This window comes from Notamacropus eugenii, chromosome 3 (assembly GCF_028372415.1).
Source record: "Notamacropus eugenii isolate mMacEug1 chromosome 3, mMacEug1.pri_v2, whole genome shotgun sequence".
NCBI lineage: Eukaryota > Metazoa > Chordata > Mammalia > Diprotodontia > Macropodidae > Notamacropus > Notamacropus eugenii.
The window spans coordinates 130,626,103-130,645,170 of NC_092874.1; the positions used below are offsets into that span (position 1 = coordinate 130,626,103).

At 37.2% G+C, this 19,068-nt stretch overlaps 1 protein-coding gene across 4 annotated transcripts in view; it reads right to left on the minus strand.

Moving 5' to 3' along the window:
• CPED1 (cadherin like and PC-esterase domain containing 1) overlaps positions 1 to 18,860 on the minus strand; it is a 425,597-nt gene extending 406,737 nt beyond the window's left edge. For all 4 annotated transcript variants that reach the window (XR_011976874.1, XM_072652906.1, XM_072652904.1 and 1 more), the window contains exons 1-2: positions 18,643 to 18,860; positions 17,684 to 18,321 (exon numbers count right to left, since the gene is read on the minus strand). Coding sequence is in view for 2 of the 4 variants with exons in the window: in XM_072652904.1 (XP_072509005.1) it covers positions 17,684 to 17,932 (249 nt within the window). In the remaining 2 variants the exon portion in view is untranslated. The remainder of the gene's footprint in view (positions 1 to 17,683; positions 18,322 to 18,642) is intronic.
• Positions 18,861 to 19,068: the final 208 nt, after the last annotated feature.

The following is a 19,068-nucleotide window of genomic DNA, read 5'->3' on the forward strand; positions in this document are numbered from 1 at the left end:
TGGGTGGAGGGAAACCATTATAGTAGTTTGAGTAGGGGAGGACTGCATTGGTTTTTACCAGGTACCTATTTTATTTCAAAGACTTAGGGCTTAAACTTTGAACGAGCCAACAAGTTGCACAAAAGTTGGGTAAAAATATCACACTTAATCTTGGAAATTTCCAAATTCAGTAAGGCTTTTGTAAGAGAACATAAATCATAGTCTGAAACTTCATGTTATCCTCCCATAGTGAAGAGAGCTTCCCAGGGATTATAATTTTCATAAATAACTGAGTGGAGGAAGAAAGCTAAACCAAGCTAAACCATCTGAATGCTGCAATATAACATCTCAGGATGCAGTTCTTATCACTGCATCATATTCTGTGACTTCGGGCCCTGAATGTTCTTACATAAAATGTTAATTCCACCAGAGGGGAAAAAAGAACAATTGTTGAGAGAAAAATGGAGTGGAAGGCATTGACCCCCCAGACAAAAATAAAACCATGAAGGAGAAATAATTGCAGACTGGAAAATACCTTAAGGCATATGAAATTTACCATAATTGAATATGAGGTCTGACATTTCTTCAGTATTTCAGAAGAGTTACGATTCCATCAGTGATCCTGTTTAGTTGATTAAGTATGAAATACGTTAAAATGTCTGTGTTCTTGTAGGAAAGCTGTGTCAGGTTATCTACAATATATAAGCAATGCTTACCTCCACTCTTCACCAACACAAATTACAACCCCTCCACACCTTAGTCAATAATTTTCTTGTATTTGTATCACCAGCATCTAGCACAGTGCCTGGAAGAGTAAATGCTTAATAAATGATTTTTGGCTGATGGATCTATGAGTTACTAGGGACAAAATAAAATTCATTATCTGTTGCTCCATCTTCTGAGCTCTACTAATCTGGTCCTCATATCATGATTTTACCTATAATCAAAGTTTTTTCAATATGGTAAGACCTGTTAGAGTTCATTTTTTTCTGCTAGCCTAGCCTTTAAACTCAGGGTGACTTTCATGCTGCAGTGAGGAATTGGAGTAAGGCTTAAGAGGCAAGAGATACAGTAGAACATCATCAAAATTTCACTAACCTAAGCAAGTTTATATTTCATTTTAAAACATACACAAAACTTCTCAGTACATGCAATTTTTCACTTACAGGCATGTTTCACTATAAAAGTTTCACATGGCTCTCCAATCAGCTTTCACAGAATTACATATATAAGGAGTAACTGCTTAAATAATCTATGTACTGGTACAGACACATTATTAATACCTGTAGCATTTGCTGAGGGCTCATTATGTAAGGGCTATAATACTGTGACTTTATCCACATGTTGTTTAAAAATCCAAGCATTAAAATCTTTTTAGACTATAGATGTGCCCAGTGCATCAAAGTGGCATTAAGATGACCCTGAGTCCTTCAAGGTTTATACCAGCTGGGCACAAGAACTGATAAACTCTATTAAGCTGGAAAAGGCTTTGAATACATACAGGTCTCTATGACAGTCTCTACAAAGGATTCTTAATCTTTTTTATATCATGGGTCCCTTGGGAAAACTGGTGAAGCCTGTGGACACCTTCTCAGAATAATATTTTTAAATGCATAAAATAAAATATGAAAGATTGCAAAGGAAATCAATTATATTGAGCTGTGTTTGTATGTGTGTGTATACATGCAAATATATATATGCATGTCTGTATATATATATACATACACACACACTATATATATATATATATATATATATATATATATATATATATATATATATATATATATATATATATGGTTCATAGCTGACTAAGAATCCGTTATGTCATCTGAGCCAGGTTTGGAGAGGCACATAGGTTGGTAGTAGTATGATAGACTTTCTGGGCATAGCTATTCCCAAAGATCATCTAATGAGGCATAGAAGGATGACCAATTACTATGTTCAAGAGAGAGATTCACACACAAATCCTAGATCTCTGAATGTTTGCTTTTTAAACTAGATCTGTGATTTTGTTGGAATAGGGAACTGTCAATAAGGAAACTTCCTCTACCAATTCAGGTAGGTGCCTAAGCTGTAATTTGTAGTTTTAGAGAGTTATAACTGGGGCACTGAGAGATGAAATGATTTGTACAAGGTATTTGTCAGAGGTAGACTTGAACCTAGAACTTCCTGCTTCTTCATTGTAGGCCTTCTTTCATGCCTCCAAAGGCCCAGGTTAGCCATATTCATTCTTTCATTCCTCTCTGGGCTCCACTTCTGACTCTCTAGATTTTGTCAACCATATCCCCACACAAATACCTTCTTCCTCCACCCCTTTCAATTTTCTTTTGTTTTCTTCCTCTTATTAAACTGAAGTTCCTTAAAAGGCAAAGACTTTCTTTTTCCTTCAAATTTTATTCCCAACATTTAGGACCTTATCTGGCTAAGTAAAGTAAGGGTTAATATTGTTTCTTGATTTGACTTGTTTATGTAGCCAAACTGGTGGGTTTTTTTTTTTTCCAGAATAGGTTGAATAGAACTGAAAACTATCTAGTCGAAACAACTCAAGATTATACCATCAAAAAGGTTAAGACTGGTGAAGAGGATGAGAAAGAAATAGAACTGATGGTCCAGTACACAAAGGTCTGGAAGAGGCAGATGATGGTTGTGATGGAGGAAGAGTTGGAGAGAACAGACAGAGTGAGGGCAGCATATGCAGGGGTAAAGTGTGACATGGTACATTATGAGATACTGATTTCTCATTATTTGCTTCATTGGTCTAAGATACAACTGTCAGGGCTCCAAAAAATAAGGGCCAATTTGGTCTCATGATGCTGAACGTTTAGCACCTAAAATAGATCTAGTGAATAGTGCTATTATTTTAGGATAGTTTTTGATTTAATGCAAAAAAAAAAGTTCTAGTTTTCACAAAGTTGCTGCTTTATCATCATCACTAACCAGTCCCATGGAAAGAGAGAGAGAGACAACATCAAATTCCCTATCTTTTAAATTTTTATATGACATTAGAATGACCTATCATGCACTAAAAAATTGTGAAGTCCTTCATTGTGAACAGTTATAAAGAGTCAAAGGCGCTAAATGCTTCAAAAGAAATAAAAACTTAAAGTGTTCCCGAAACTTATTTTATATAAAGTCGTGAGTAGCAATCATTTATTCAAAGCTGTATGGCTATGAACTTTTCTACATCATGTAGATCTATTTCTATTATATCAGACCTTTAAAGATCTATAAAAGATGAATTTCTGTCTCAGTTCTTTTACTCATTGAATTTATGTATCCAAAAAGATGTTGGGAAGGGAGAAGGAAGAGACAATGTGACTGGTCTCAAGCACCTACATTTCTAGAGATAATCCTGGATTCTCTCTTATAATCTAATATACTTATAAATCTTGAGTTGAAAGGGACTTTAAAAATCTATCTAGGCCAAATGCTTCATTTTTGAAATGACGGAACTGAGAGCCAGGGAAATTAAATAACTAGTCCAAGGTTGCACAGATAATCTTAGAGGTGAGATTTGAATTCTTCAGTTCTAGAGTCAGTGATCTTTCAGTCTTTTTCTAGAGAGAGTTCCAGATAGAGACAGCAAAGGTGAATGCAGTCAGTTTAACTCCTCACAGCAGGAGATTTTTTAGTTTTCCAATTTTTTTCAATCTCTAGATTATTTTGCATAGTTACTACAAAAACAATCCCTACCATAATTAAGAAAACTAGAACCCCTTTGGATGACATATCAACAAAGCGATATCTGGATCTTATGAATTGTCATAAACAAAGGATTAATTGATTCCAGAAACAAAGTAAGACACAGTTATATTGTAACATTATTTTTACTAGAGATCAGCCAAATTTTTTTAAAGAAATCCTTAAACATCACCAGCAATCCTAAGACCATATTTCTTTATATTTCATGATGGATAAAGGAGAAACACAAGTAAAAAAAATTAGATGCCTTCAACCCTGTGTCCCGAATGGTAAGTGAAAGGAGATTAAAATATTTCCAACTTCATACACTTTCCCTCCCCAAAAGTTGGTTTCTTGGAACTCAGAACGCCTGAGTGTCTAGCCCAGCACATAATGAGGTGATCTATTTAGAATGAGGAGACTTTAAAAACCAAATCCCTCATTTGATAGATAAGAATAAAGATAAATAGAGATGAGGAAATTTTGACCCCAAAACTTAGTGATTTGCCCAATGTCCCACAGGCAATAAGGGACAAACCAAAGATTCCAAGTCCTCTGACTCAAATTCAGCAAAGATTTATTACTTTACTATAGCTTTCGATGAACACTCTTAATTTTCTATTCTGTATTAGGTATTGAAGACAAAAGAGCCAAAAAATCCCCCTCAAAGCAAACAGTCTCTGTCTTTGAGAAGCTTAAATTCAGTTTGAGGGAAGGACAACAACGTGTGCACAAAAGTGTAAATAGAAATTTACACAAAATGAATTCAATGTGATTTGGAGACAGGCCATTAACAACCGGAGAAACTGGGAAAGGCACATAGGAGTTGGCACATGAGCTGAGAGCCATGAAGAAGGGTGGGATTTTTAAGAGCAAAGATAAGAAAGAAAGATCATTTCTGATATGGGGGCAGACTGTGCAAAAACATGGAGACAGAAGATAACATGCTGTGTATGGGGCTTGGCAAAGAGGCCAGCTTGACTGGAATAAAAAGTGTACATATGTAGGGGGGGAGGGGGGAGGGGGCAATGGGTGGAAGAACTTTTCCAAAACCATTTTGGAAAGTAGATTGGAGCCAGATTGTGGAAGATTTTAAATGCCAAAGAGAGGATTTTGCATTTTATCCCAGGGGCAAAGGGAACCATTAAAAGCTTCTTGAATTGAGGAATAACATAATCATATCAATGCTTTTGGGATGTTACTTTGGCAGCGTTGTGGAGGCTATATTAAAAACGAAATAGTCTGGATTCAGAGAGACCTGTTCGGAGAGCATTGCAATAATCAAAGTGAGATGGAGTAAGAACTTGAATTCAGGTGGTTGTGGTGTAAGTGGAAAGGCTGGATCTGTGAGATGTACAAATAGAACAGAAAAGACCTCACAGTTGATTGAACATTTGGGGTGAAGGAAGGTAAAGAGGTAAGGACTTCTAGGCTTTGAACCTGGGTGATTAGAAGAGTGATAATGGCTTCAACAAAAATAGGAAAGTTGAGAGGTTTGGAGAGAAAGAAATTCAGTAAAAAAAAAAAAAAAAATTACTTTTCCATGGAACAGCCAGGTGGAGATGTCCAGGAGGCAATATGCAATATGTGACTGAATATGGAGATATTATTGAAGGATTATTGATATTAAAATGATGGGCCCTTGAGATTGGAACTCAGGAAAGAGATGAGGCTAGATTTGGGAGTCATTTGCATGGAGAATCCATGGATTTTGCTGAGATCACCAAAGAAGAATGTTGAGAAAGAAAGGAAGAGAGCCAAGGACAGAGCTTTTGGGTATGCTCCTATCTGAAGGACAGAAAATGGATGATAACCCCGCAAAAGAGCCCAGGAGATATCATTCAGGCAGAAAGAGAACCAAGAAAGAGAAGAGATGTGAAAACCTAGAATGGAGAGGATAGCTAGGAAAAGAGAGTGTTCAATAGTGTCACATGCTTAAGAGGTCAAGAAGAAGAATTCTAACTCCTAAAGTGACATCTTTTCCACTGTATCAGATAGTTAATAAATGTTTGTTGAATTGATTGCTTGTTAGATTGAGAACAGATGTTTCTGAAAAGCAGATGGATTCCCAGACTAGTCCACTAAAGCCCACCTAGTCAACAAGATAGGTGAATTGCAATACTACTAGTATTAATCCAAAATCTAGGTCCTTAGAAATGTTATTCCAGGGAGCAAGAAGAGGATGAAAAGTATTTCTTCATCTTTTCTTAGAACAGACCTGTCCCTAGGAAATATTTTGAAATAATCAAATATTGTCTGTGACATCTTCTATTCTATACCTCTTTTTAAACTCCTAATTTCTCTCTATTGGACAATCATCCCATAACTTCATTTTGCCCTAAGCACTGTCATACTACACCTTACCATGGAGATAGGTAGGATTAAGTCCAAAGCTTCATGCAGCAAATTACCTATCTCTCCTTTCCCACTTCATGCTAGATCAGAAACAACAGACCATTAGCCCTCCTAGAGGTATTTGATTTTCTAAAAGAGGAGGTTTGTTAACTGAAATAAATGTCTATTTGGGAACAGGGGGAAAGGAAAGAAAAAATAAAGAAAATAACTGGTCAGGTATAGAATTAATCTGAGTTGGAAGGGAATTAGAAGTTATTTGGTGCACTAACTGAAGCTCAATTGCTTCTAATAGACAGAAAGAGATAAGCAAGAGGTACACATTCTATAAAGCATTTAGGATTAAGAAGACAAGAGTACAGTAGGCTTTAAAGGTATCCTGCAAATAAGCAAAGTACCCAGTTAGACAAAGGAAGCCAATGACCCCCAGAGTCCCCTATCTCTACCATATATCACTTCTATGTAAAGTCTATATTACTTTTAGGATATGTAGACATAATCAGGTCAATAATAAGTAAAGATTGGTGGCAAAAGGACTAGGAGGAGAATGGGCAGAAGAGGGAGTCTGACGCTATGATCATATACAACAGGAATTTGCTCTGTTTTCAGTCAGTTTGTAGTTGTGAACCAGTTTCTCCGAACAGAAAGTACTAAGGTCTCTTATTCAGATGTATTTGCAAATAGTTTAATGTGTTTTCTAATTTTCCATATGCCAAAGAGATAATTATGTTTATATTTCAAAATTTGTTAAATGGAGTCTATGATCTCATCAATGTGGTTACTCCTGTCAACCATAGAGACCACATCTTATTCTTACTTATCCATACTATGTGACTCTCTTGTCTATATACTCCCATAAACCCTTCAGCTGAGGGAGTGGGGCTTCTTCTAAGTCTTTGCCATTATATGGGTACAAGTACAGTCTTCAGTCTAATCATTTGTTATCTTTTGCTCCTGTTCCATGACTAGGGCACTACATATTTTCTCAAAAGACAATCCTGCCTGTTGTCTTCCATGGTTGTTGGCCTTCATTCTCTAAGAGAACCAAAATGACATCAGTCAAGTTACAGTGAGGCCGACTGTGACTGATCAGACCAATATGAGCTCAGAATGCTCTATCACAGGTTGGGCACAAATAGTCCATGTGAACATTTGAGTGGATTACCTAAATTTGCATATCTCACATTTCCTTTGGGTTACTTCAATTCTGCTTTGCTCATAGAGCAAATGTGGGCACTGATGTGGGCATGCCATGCTGAGTGGACCTGTGCCAGTATCTCCATGTCACAAATCAATTCCAAAGTGATCAAGAGAGACCTTGAGAGTGTCCTTGTATTGCTTCTTCTGACTACCATGTGAGCACTTGCCTTGTGTGAGTTCTCCATAAAATAATCTTTTTGGCAAGAGTATGTATTGCATTTGAACTATGTGGCCAACCCATTAAAGCTGTGCTCTTTGAAGCAGAGTTTGAATGCTTGGCAGTTTAGTTTGAGAAAAAACCTCAGTATCTGGTACCTTATCCTGCCAGGTGATCTTCAGAATCTTCCTAAGACAAATCAAATGGAAGCAGTTCAGTTTCCTGGCATGGCACTAGGAGACTGTCCAGATTTCACAAACATCCAACAATAAAATCAGTACAACAGCTCTGTAGATCTTCAGTTTGGTAGTCAGTCTAAGTCTCTCCCACACTTTCATTCGTAGCCTCCCAAACACTGAGCTACTTCTGGCAATGTGTGCGTCAATTTCATTATCAATGTGTACATCCCTGGAAATTACACTACTTTGTCCACAACATTCAAAACTTCTCCATTTGCTGTAACTGATGGCTCCACATATGGATAGTATGGTGCTGGGTAATGGAACACCTGTGCTTTCTTGGTGTTAATTGTTAGGGCAAAATTAGCAGAATCAGCAGAGAAACTGATCCATACTTTGTTGCATCTCAGCTTCACAGGCTGCACTGAGAATCATCTGCAAATAGAAAATCATGCACCAACACTCCCTCCACTTTGGTCTTGGCTTGTCTCCTTCCTTTCTGTACAAATCCCAGTCCATTTTCCAAATAAAGTACCTACTCAAGATACATTTATTGTTGTACTAATTTAGTGGGTAACTTATTAAATTGCATATTATATGTCTGAATAAGAGACATGCTTTTTCTTTTTGTCTTTTCCTTTGTGGGCTATTTGTCAATCTCTTTTGAGTAAATAGGTAAACAGACTCTGTAATATTCTGGTGCTTTTTGAAACAACACAATTCATCTCCAAACAGTAACAAAATAATACCAGCTATGATTTGCCAATCCTTCAGAATTGAAACCCTGTTTAAAATTTTTGTTTCACCTCCAACATAGTTTTCATCTGTGTTTACCTGGACTGGTCCAATTTCTCTTCCTAACTTTTTCTTCTCCAATAACATTTCTTCTTCCTAATGTAACCTCAAGGAATGAGGTAGTGGATCCCAAATGAAGTGGGTACTGTCATTGATAAAGGAAATATTTTGTAATGGAAGTTCTGACAGATCTATTCCATTTCCACCTATTTGCTGTCTTTCTTTTATTTTCATCTCCAAATTTTCTTGAGATGATTGAAGTTAGTTGGAAATTATGCCAAATTGACTGTAGATTCATTTCCCCTTCAGTTGCCTTTCATTGTTCTGTGAGATTGTACTGGCTCACTATCTTCACAAATAGCAGTTTGAAAATTAGTTTATTTTTGTGTTCGTGCGTAATCTAAATCTGTATTGCCATTGGCTGCTTTATATCTCTACTTGGTGAGAACATCAAAAGTTTTTGTGCGGTGGTTTATCATTATCAAGTGAGATGATAGATGTAAAAAGCAAGTACTTCACAAACTTCCAAGTGTTATATAAATGGCAGGGGTTTTGTTTATTTTTTATTTCATGTTGAGATTCCATCCCAGATCATCCTGACTCTGAAGCCAATTCTATATCAACTCTACCATGTTGTCTCTCTATTCTGTACTTTTTATAGACTAAATACTTATTAAATGCTATTTTTCCATGGAAGAACTTCTTTTGAAATCTTAAGTAGATACTGCTTTAAGACCTGCTGAAACATAATAAAAAATCCTTAAACTTTCAGAAAAGAAAGCTAGGAAGAAAATGGGGAGTTAACTTGAAAAATATCTGCTTAGAGCACTTTGAAGGGGCAAAGAGGAGAGAGCAGTTTATATTTTGCCAAAAACAGGGAGAGAGTTCTTTCTCAGTATGGAAAGTTGGCAATGGCCACATGATGATCTCAATCTTTCCTGAAAATAGTGCTAGACAATGAGCCAGATCTCGATCTTAAAGGTATAATTGGTGAAGGGCTCACATCTTTATTTTGTGGTCCACACCCCTTCCTGATTGGACTGACAAAGTATTCTAAAAAATGATAATCATTAAACTACTGCAAGACATTCATTCATGAATAGTAAGAACTGTAATTAAAAACAATCAAAGTATTTGGAGTGATTTCTAAACCCATACTTTGAAACCATTACTTCCTTCAATGATGCCCTCTCTTTTCATGAACCTATATAACTGAGTCCGAAATAGGTCTTTTCTTGTGTGAAATTTAAATACAGTTAAAGCCGTGTACTTTTAGGTACAGAAATATAATTTTAAAATAATAAAGGCATGAATTACAACATATACATCTAAGAGAGAAAGAATTCCAGTTGCTTGGTACATTTTAGAGGGAAGTTTTCGTTGGACTATATGGTCCCTGGCTTTCTTACCAGGTCAGAAATCTGTAAGTCTACAAAAACGTTAATAAATTCCTAAGTATGCTGTCAGGAGGAATTTTACTTTGATCTTTCAGCAATTTGATTAACTCAATAAGCATTTATGAAATGCCTACTATTTGTCAGGCACTATGCTAGGAACTCAAGGAAAGAAAACCAATTTAACTTCTCATTTATAAAATAAATAAATGTCTTGGGCAGTTGTCAAGGATAAATGGCATATTTTTTTTTCAGAAAGGATTTTTCTTTTTGTTACCTGAATCATTCTTATCAAATATCACAAACAAATAATTAATTAGAGAATATATGTTTATCTCTTTTGCTTTTCTTAGAAGGAGAAAAGGAAGATTTATGCAAATCTGCTCTTGGCCACTTCTTCATGATTGACTCTCCATCTTCATATCTTGGAGAAAAGTGAATGCATGAAAATTCACGTGTCAAAACATGGCACAAACTATGAGCTAAACATGGAAGCAGGTGGTAAATGTTTGGAGATGTAGTTCTCCTCCTTACCAAAGAGGCTTCTGAAGTGTTTTTGTGGTTTCAATATCTTACTTATGGAACAAAATTGTTTAAGACTGTGAACAATTTAAAATAATGTCCATCTCATATGTTCAGCATTTCTGGGAAGAGAATACAGCAGTGAATGTTTTAGACAGCCAGCCAATGAGTTTCATATGATTTCTAAGTAAAGGGAGACCCAATGTTGAAGGCACACCATTAACAGTTAACATATGACTAAAATTACATTCATAAACACAAAAGTCATATAAAGTCAAGTAGGAAAATAAGAAACCCTATGAAGTCAGTGAATTAAAACTTTACCCTCAAGATATCATGTTCCTTGACTTAATAGTATTAGGCATTTTTTAAAAACAGAAACTTGAAAACTAAAAAAAAAAAAAAATTCCAACTACTTTTAGAGGTTACTCTTTTAAGCATTTATTTTTTTTAAAAAATATTTTAGTAAACTTTCGAAACAAAATTAAAGTGATACAATGACTTTAAAATGTAATAGATTGATCTTCCCAGGAAGCTTTGTTGCTGTTCAGCTGTTTCAGTCATACATGACTGTTTGTGACCCCTTTTGGGGTTTTCTTGGCAAAAATACTAGAGTGGTTTGTCATTTCCTTCTCCAGTTCATTTTACAGATGAGGAAACTGAGGAAAACAGATTTGCCCAAGGTCTTACAGCTAATGTCTAAGGCCAGATTTGAACTCAGAGAGAAGAGTCTTTCTGACTTCGGGCCCAGCACTCTATTTACTACGCCACCTAGATGTTCTCCCAGTAAGCTAGATTCTTCCAAATAAGGATGAAATGTTGGTGAGCAGGGGACTAAACTAGAAAAAATACAGGATATGGAAGGATTTTATTTAATCAGTGCAAGCAACTCTCAGTATGGAACTTCAAAGTAGATGCCAAGCAACCAGTACATGATTTCATACAAAAGTTCTAGGTCACTGTTAGAGACCCATAGGATTAAGGGTTTGAACTCAGGTCTTCCTGATTTCAAGACTGCATATATTTCCACTATGCTGTACCATTTCTACAAACTGAAAAAAGTATATATACATATATATATGTATATATATATAAATATACATATGAAAACATATTTATACCTTGAAATTGAAAGGCAATAATGGCACAAAGTCAGAACTCAGCTAAGAATCTCAAAATCAGTGGGACCTTGGGTAAATCTCATAATCCCTTTGTTTCTCAGATAATAGTTTAAGCCTGTAAATTGTGGATCTGCGATGATAAAATTAACTTTTTCCCTGGCAACTCCCTACCCCAGTGAAATCTTGGGTCTGAACTAAAACACTCTAATTATATGACCATAATTTAAAATGTTTGCATTTGACCACAGGTTACATTACTGTGTCTGTTATTGTCACTTTTTTCTCCAAATTGAGGTGTTTTTGACCTTCTGATTGGTAACAGAATAAGCACTGGAAAGGGGTCAAAATTTTAAAAACTTTTAGTCAAAGTCAAGAAAGGCTTTGACTCTCTGTTGTTTCATAGAACTATACATTCTTACAGTTGTGATTTCACAAAGTAGGAATATAGACTTTGCCTTTGCTTTTCTTTGGAGTCTGTGGTAGTGGATGAAAACTCTGTGTTGGGGGGCCAAAGATCTGGGTTCCTGTAATGGGAATTTCAATGGGAAAATCTTTCCTATTCATTAATAGGCCCATTTAGTCACATGGTGCCTGTAGTGGGAGGAGCTTGCTGAATGGATGGAGAAGGAAGAGGAGGAGTTAGAGCAGAGCTGAGAGGAAGTTAGTCTTGAAAGCAGTCAGAGCTGGAAAGGATGGAGGCTCCTGGGTAGTGTGAGTGGATTTGTGATTGTGATTTTGTTTAAGAGAGCCTGCTTGTGATTTGTTTAATGGACCTCGTCTGTGGGCAACCTAATAAGGGGAGGCTTAGGGCTGGTAGTGCCCTCTGCATTGTTACTATGTATTTCTTTGTTACTATGAAGGATTTGGCTTTCTGGTGTCTGAAGAAATGCTTTGGTTCTGTCTCCCATGTGAAGGGGCTGTGGTATTTTGTGATTCTGAATTGTGCCGAGATATTCATGGCTGCCATGGGCACTGTGAACATGGCATTGGCCCTACAGTTCCAACTCCTGACCTTGTTATGTGTTGTTGTTTTTGTTGAGTCATTTCAGTCATATCTGTCTCCCCACGACCCTATTTGGGGCTTTCTGGGCAAAGATACAGGAATGGTTGGCCATTTTCTTCCCCAGCTCATTTTACAGATGAAGAAACTGAGGCAGACAGGGTTTAATTTACTCAGGGCCACAGACTTAGTAAGCAGGCTGGGTCTGAACTCAAGAAAAGTCTTCCTGACTCCAGACCTTCTATAGACCACACTACCTAACTGCCTCTTATTCCATGTAACACTACACAAATCATAACCTCTCTGAGCTTCGGTCTTCTCCTCTGTAAAATCCATATCAATCGTATCTTCCCTACCTCACAAGATTGCTGTAAAAGTCAAATATGATCATTGATATGGAAATCAGGCTTTGAAAACTCACAAGTCCTTTTACTTTTAATGAACCAGTCAGCATTTATTAAGGACCTGCTTTGTGATAGTGTAATTGTGATCTCTAAAATGGAGCTAATAACAGCACCTACTTCCCAGAGTTGTGAGGGTAAAATGAGATCATATTTGTAAATTGTAAAGCACTACTGTAAAGCTTGGGATAATGACAATGACATTCCTCCTTTTCAATCAACTTCAGTGGCTCCCTATTACTTTTGGGATCCAATATAAAAATCCTTTGTTTGGCTTTTAATAATTGATAACATATTCCCGCTACCCCACTCCATCTTTCCAGTCTTCTCATGTCCTCCACATTCTCTACAATTCAGCAACACTGACCTGCTTGCTTATCCCTACATGCCATCTCTTGACTCTCAGCATTCCCATTGGCTGCCTCTTGTGTCTGGAATACCTCCTCACCTCTGACTTCCAGCTTCCTTTGATCCCTTCAAGCCTCAGCCAAAGTTCCATCTTCTGTAAGATGCCTTTTCCAGTCCTCTGTAATATCAACACCTTTCCTCCAATTATCTCCAAGTTAGCCTGTGTATAGATCTTATTTGTACATAACTGTTGATACATTGTCTCCCTCATTATACTGTGAATTCCTTGAGAACAGGAACTGGATTTTCTCTCTCTCCCTCTCTCTCTCCTCTCCTTGTCTCTCGGTATCTTCAGTACTTAATATAGTACCTGACACATGGTAAGTATTGAATACATACTTGTTGACTTGCTGGGATACAAAAACAAAAGTTAAACTATTTTTGCCTTCAAGAAGCTTGCATCTTATCAATGGGGATAAGAGTAGGGTAAATGGGAAGCCTACTGTGTGCCAGCACTGTGCTAAATGCTTTACAAATAGTATCTCATTAGAGATAACATATATTAATATATCCAGATGATACAAAATAAACAAAATGTAATTTGGGAAGTGCAGTTGAGATGGGGAAAACCACTAGCACCTGGAATGTCTTCATTGGCAATTGAGGATAATATTTCAAGGAAACTAGGATTTTTGAGAAATAGTCTTGAGGGGAAGAGTGATTTCTAGCCTTGGAGTACAGCCAGTCTACAATCATGGAGAAAAGAGATAGTGGGTATCATGTAGGGAGCAATAAATGGGCCGGCCTGGCCGACCCAAAGAGCATGTGAAAGGCAGAAAGCATTCAAATGCCAATGAAAGAGTGTATACTTCATTTTAGAGAAAGCAGGGAACCAACAATGACCCAGGTGTAGGCCTGATGCTCTAGCACCATCCATTTTGGGGGCTAGTTGATTTGGCAGGGAGCCACTGGAGTCTACTGAGCAGGAGAGTGACACGAAGTAAAATTATTTTGGCAGATGTGCGGAGGATGGACAGGGGAAGGGAGAAACTTGGGGAAGGGAAACTAACACTAGTTGTTCAGGTGCGAGGTACTGAAAGCTTAAACTAGGATGCAGTAGGCACTAATATTCATTGCTTGATTGATTAGTGGATGTATGAGTAGCAAGAAGGTGATCAACCTTTGCTAGATATATTGTTGATGCAGAATCAAAATTTAGTGATGGATTGGATATGTGGGGTGACGGTGAGTGTGGAGTCAAGTATGATTTCTAAATTGTGAAGTTTCGTGATAACCTTTACAGCAAAAGAAGAGTCAATCCATCCTCCATACTGCAGCCAAGTTAAACTTTTTAAAAGCATAGTTCCAGTCATGTCATTCCCTGGTTCATAAACCTTTAGTGACCTCTCACTAGCAACAAAATAAAATCCATTCCTCTTAACCTGGCATCCAAGGTCCTTTGCAATATAACCTCAATCTGTCTTTCCAGAATCCCACTATTCTTCTACAGAAACTCTATGTTCCCAATAATTCTTCCCTCATACTTTCCTGGCTCAGAGCATTTACTCATGCAATCCTACCTACTTGCAATACCTGCCATCCCTACCTTCTCAATTTTTTTCTATTGAAATTCTACCCATATTTTAGGGTTTAGTTAGGCGAAACTAGTTGTTGTAGGAAACAGAGCAGTGAGCCTGCAGTCAGGAAGACCTGACTATAAAGCCAGCTTTGGAAACTTCCTGTGTATCCTTGGGCAAGTCACTTCACTCCTATTTGCCTCAGTTTTCCTTACTCCAAAATGGAGATGACAATAGCACTTACCTCCCAGGTTTGTTTTGAGGATCAGTGAGATATTTGTAAACTGCTCAGCACCCAAATTGCTAGCTTTTATTGTCTTTGTAGCTGTGGTTATTAGCTGTCATCTCAAGCACTTTGCCTCCAAAAACCTTTTACCAAACCCATCAAATAAATGTAATATCGTTCTAACGAGTCACTCTGTCTTTCCCCTCTCAACCTATTCTTCATGTGGTTGCCAAAATAGCTTCTCTAGAGTGTAAGTCCAATTCTCTGAAAAACCTTCAGAGATGAAATCTTCAGATGGTGACAGCTCCTTTGGCTGCCATGTTAGGCCCTCCGTAGTCTGGCTCCAACTTGCCTTTTAATCTTATTTCATTCTACTTCAGTTCATGCACAGACATTCAAAGCAAACTCTGCTACGTGGTCTAGGCAGCCTCTGAGATTCCTTCTAACTCTAGATCTGGATCCCCAGTGTTATCTGCCACACACCCACAAAGCATGATTGTAGGTACTTTACTGAAGGCTTTCTCTTTGCTTCTTTATCACTTTGCCTTCTTTGATCTCTCCTTGTATTTTTTAGAGTACTTTGTCTCGATCCTTATCCTGCCTTGGTCACAGTCACATATACACACATACATATATGTATGTGTTTGTATGTACCTGTAAGTGTATGTGTACATATATATGCACATATGTATATACACACATCTTTACGTATATAGCTTTGTCTTATTTTTCCTATAAGCTCTTTGAAGGTATAGAGTATATTTTTTCCATCTTTGTATCTTGCTCACCTATCCTAGGACCTTGAATATATTAGGCACTTGATTTAATTTATACTTCTTTAAAGGTTCTCATCTATTTTGTCTTATACTCTATCATCTACATCTATACATCTATTATACCTAGTCATCTTATCCATCCCTATTATACAGTAAGCTCTTTAAGGATTGATACTATATCTTAAATCAATTAATTAATAAGCATATGTATATGTATGTGTATATATGTATATGTATATGCATATATACACATACATATACATATATACAAATATACATTTATACATATATAAAATGTGCCAGGCACTATACTGGGCCCAAGAGATAAAAAAAAAAAAAAAGTCAAACAGTCCCCACCAGTGCAGGGGAGGGGATATGGAGGGATAAATGGACAACATGTACAAATGTATATAGAATATATATAAAATAAAATGAAGGTAATTTTAGGAGAAGGCTACTAATACCTAGGGACATCAGAAAAAACCTCATGTAAGAGCTGGTGCCTGAACTGGACTTTGAGGGAAACCAGGTTTTCTAAGAGGCAAAAATGAGGGATAAGGCACAAATGCATTCCTGTCATGGGAAACTGCCTTTACAAAAGCGTGGAGTCGGGAGATGGAATGTTTTGTATGAGAAACAGCTTAACAGCCAGAAAGGTTGCAATGTAGGCTATATGAAAGACAGCTATGTAGAATAAGGCTCAAAAAGTCGAATGGATCCAAATTGTGAAGAGCCTTAAATGCCAAACATGACAGTTTGTATTTTTCATTAGAGGTTATAGAAGGGCACTGGAGTTTGTTGAACAAGGGGATATATATTCCATAATTTTAAGATATTTGGTGAATTGATTGATTCAAAAAATATTTATATTCAGAAATAATCATTCAATGAAGTTGTATTCTGTTTATCAATTTTTTAGGCGCTACCCACTTCTAATATAGTTATAATGTACTAGCAACAGATTCCCAAATAAAAGTAACTGCAATGGAGTCTTGTTACAAATCTGTCTATGGTAGTATGCAGTTCAGTATAAGGCAGGTTCACTGTCATGGGAGTTTATTGCTGGTAATATCAGAAGGATTTCCCTCTCATGTTGCTCTATCTATAGTAAGGAAGTGTAATGTTGAAGCTGTGGTGTAGTGTTTGTGTAGTGTGAACATCTTTGACAAGATTTGTCAAAATTCCCACAAGAGCTAATTTTTCTAATTTTGTAAATTATTGAATTCTGTGATTTGCTTGTGAAGCAATTCCTAGAGATTGCCAATGAGACAAAAAATATCTTTAGAAACAAATTGTATTCCACTTACCAAAAATGCATTCAATAAGATTTTTTAAGGAAGTCATAGAAAATCTTCATGCATACTGATATAGCAAAGGAATGTATGGTTATTATTTTGCTCCAATAGTTCCTGACATTAATACCTATTGTCTGGTGTAAAGGGATGTTCTTTTTATGAAGTTCTATGAGTTTTTGATTTACATGCTTTCCCTAAAAGAGTATTTCTAAAACTTAAAAAGTATAAAACCTTCCAAAAAAGTATCCTTCAGTTAGCCATAAAGAACTGATACTGATTGAGAGAGAGAGAGAGAGGGAGAGAGACAGAGACAGAGACAGAGAGAGACAGAGAGACAGAGAGAGACAGAGACAAAGACAGAGAGAGAAAGATAAGGAGAGATGAGATGAGAGTCAAAGAGAGAGAGGAAAGGAAGGGAGAGAATAATTATAGAATGGTTTAAGCAAATTTGTTTAGGATCTTCTGGCAGGCAACAAGCATGCTAAAGGCTCCAGCTAATGTTGACATGAGTTTTTGAACTTCACATTGTTGTGAGGTCATTCTCAGCTCTGTTTATACTCTGGATCTCTTTCAGACCGCATGAAGGTTAATTTTAGTTATACAGGAATAACAGAGAGAAAGATCGAGTGCTGCCCTTGTGAAAAGTGGTGTCACTTAAATTCATTAGATTTGCTTACCTTTTGGGTTGCCTGCGCATCATCCAATGACAGGAAGCAATAGGTGTCCTTTGTGGCAGTTTCCTTGAATTGACTTTGATAACTTTCAGCCACTTTGTATGGGGAAGCCCCAGTAACAGCTGATATAAGTTTCCTTGTCCCTATGAGCGTCAGAGTCTGGTAGAAGAGGCAGATTGCTACCACTAAGCCCAAAAAGAAGGGTCGTGGGCAGAAACGCCGACGACAAGGGAAAATCTGGCGACAAACCATGACCAGTTCACCTTCACTTGGCCCCTGTCCACATTGCTGGAAAATACATAGCAGCTATTTGTTGTTGTTTTTGCTGGCAGCTTAAAGTCAGAAACGTATCCTCTTTTTTTTTTTTTTTCCACAGTGAAGTCAAGTTTGCTCCATGCCTTCTCCTGAACTTTCCAAGGACGCTCGCCAAAGAAGCATGGGGTCCCCAAATTCAGTGAACAGTGGACAAAAATGCTTCCATGGGTGACAGTCATATACCCAATCTGAGTTTAAAAACCCAGACAAACGCTAACGGAGGTAATTGATGAATCTGAGCTCCATAGGGTGCCAAGCTTTTGTTTCCTGCACTGTCTTGTTTTTATAACATCGTTTAAGTCAAGAAGCGGAAGTCTTGGCCTCAGCTTGTCAAGAAAAGAAAAAGAAAAAAACCCCTCAAATCAGATCATAGCATCTAAGAAAGCAATCAGTTAAAACCAAAAGAGCTTGTAACACAGCTGGATGCTAGCCAGGCTTCCTTAGCAGTTTCTCAGTTTTCTCCCCGCACTACTTTACTTTTATGTTCCTTAAAACACTCCCCATTCAGTTTAAAACTGACACTTTCTTCTAAGCATTTATAGATTTAAGAAAAAAAAGAACATCCAGATTGAATGGATAAAACTTCACTGTTAAAACTACTTCACTTCATTTCATTCAGATTTAAGTTTAAAGTTGTATGTACTTACTTAGTTCTCTTGTTACCCGAAAAAAAGTTCTCCATGATCCCCTAATGGTTCGCAGATTAAAACCACTCGGAACCAGACGATCTTATGACTCCACAACATCTCCCCCACCACATGCAGGCATCCACACACACACAAGCAAACACACACAAACACACAACACACGCAGGCACCCTCTGAGCTCAGCTGGACCACAGACATTGTATAAATAAAGGCTGGATTTCTCAAGGAGGGGCGGAGTTAAATGTACTAAGACTGCCCAGGCTGTTTCAGGGGCAGCAAAGCAGGATGTCAGCCCTGGATCAAAAGGAAGAACTGTATTTCTGTCAGACTGTCTATTTCTGCTTAATTGAAAGGAGATTTCTCGTTTGTCTTGGAATCTAAATGACGGTCACAACTACTTGCTTTTGTATCAGTTTTAGAATTCTT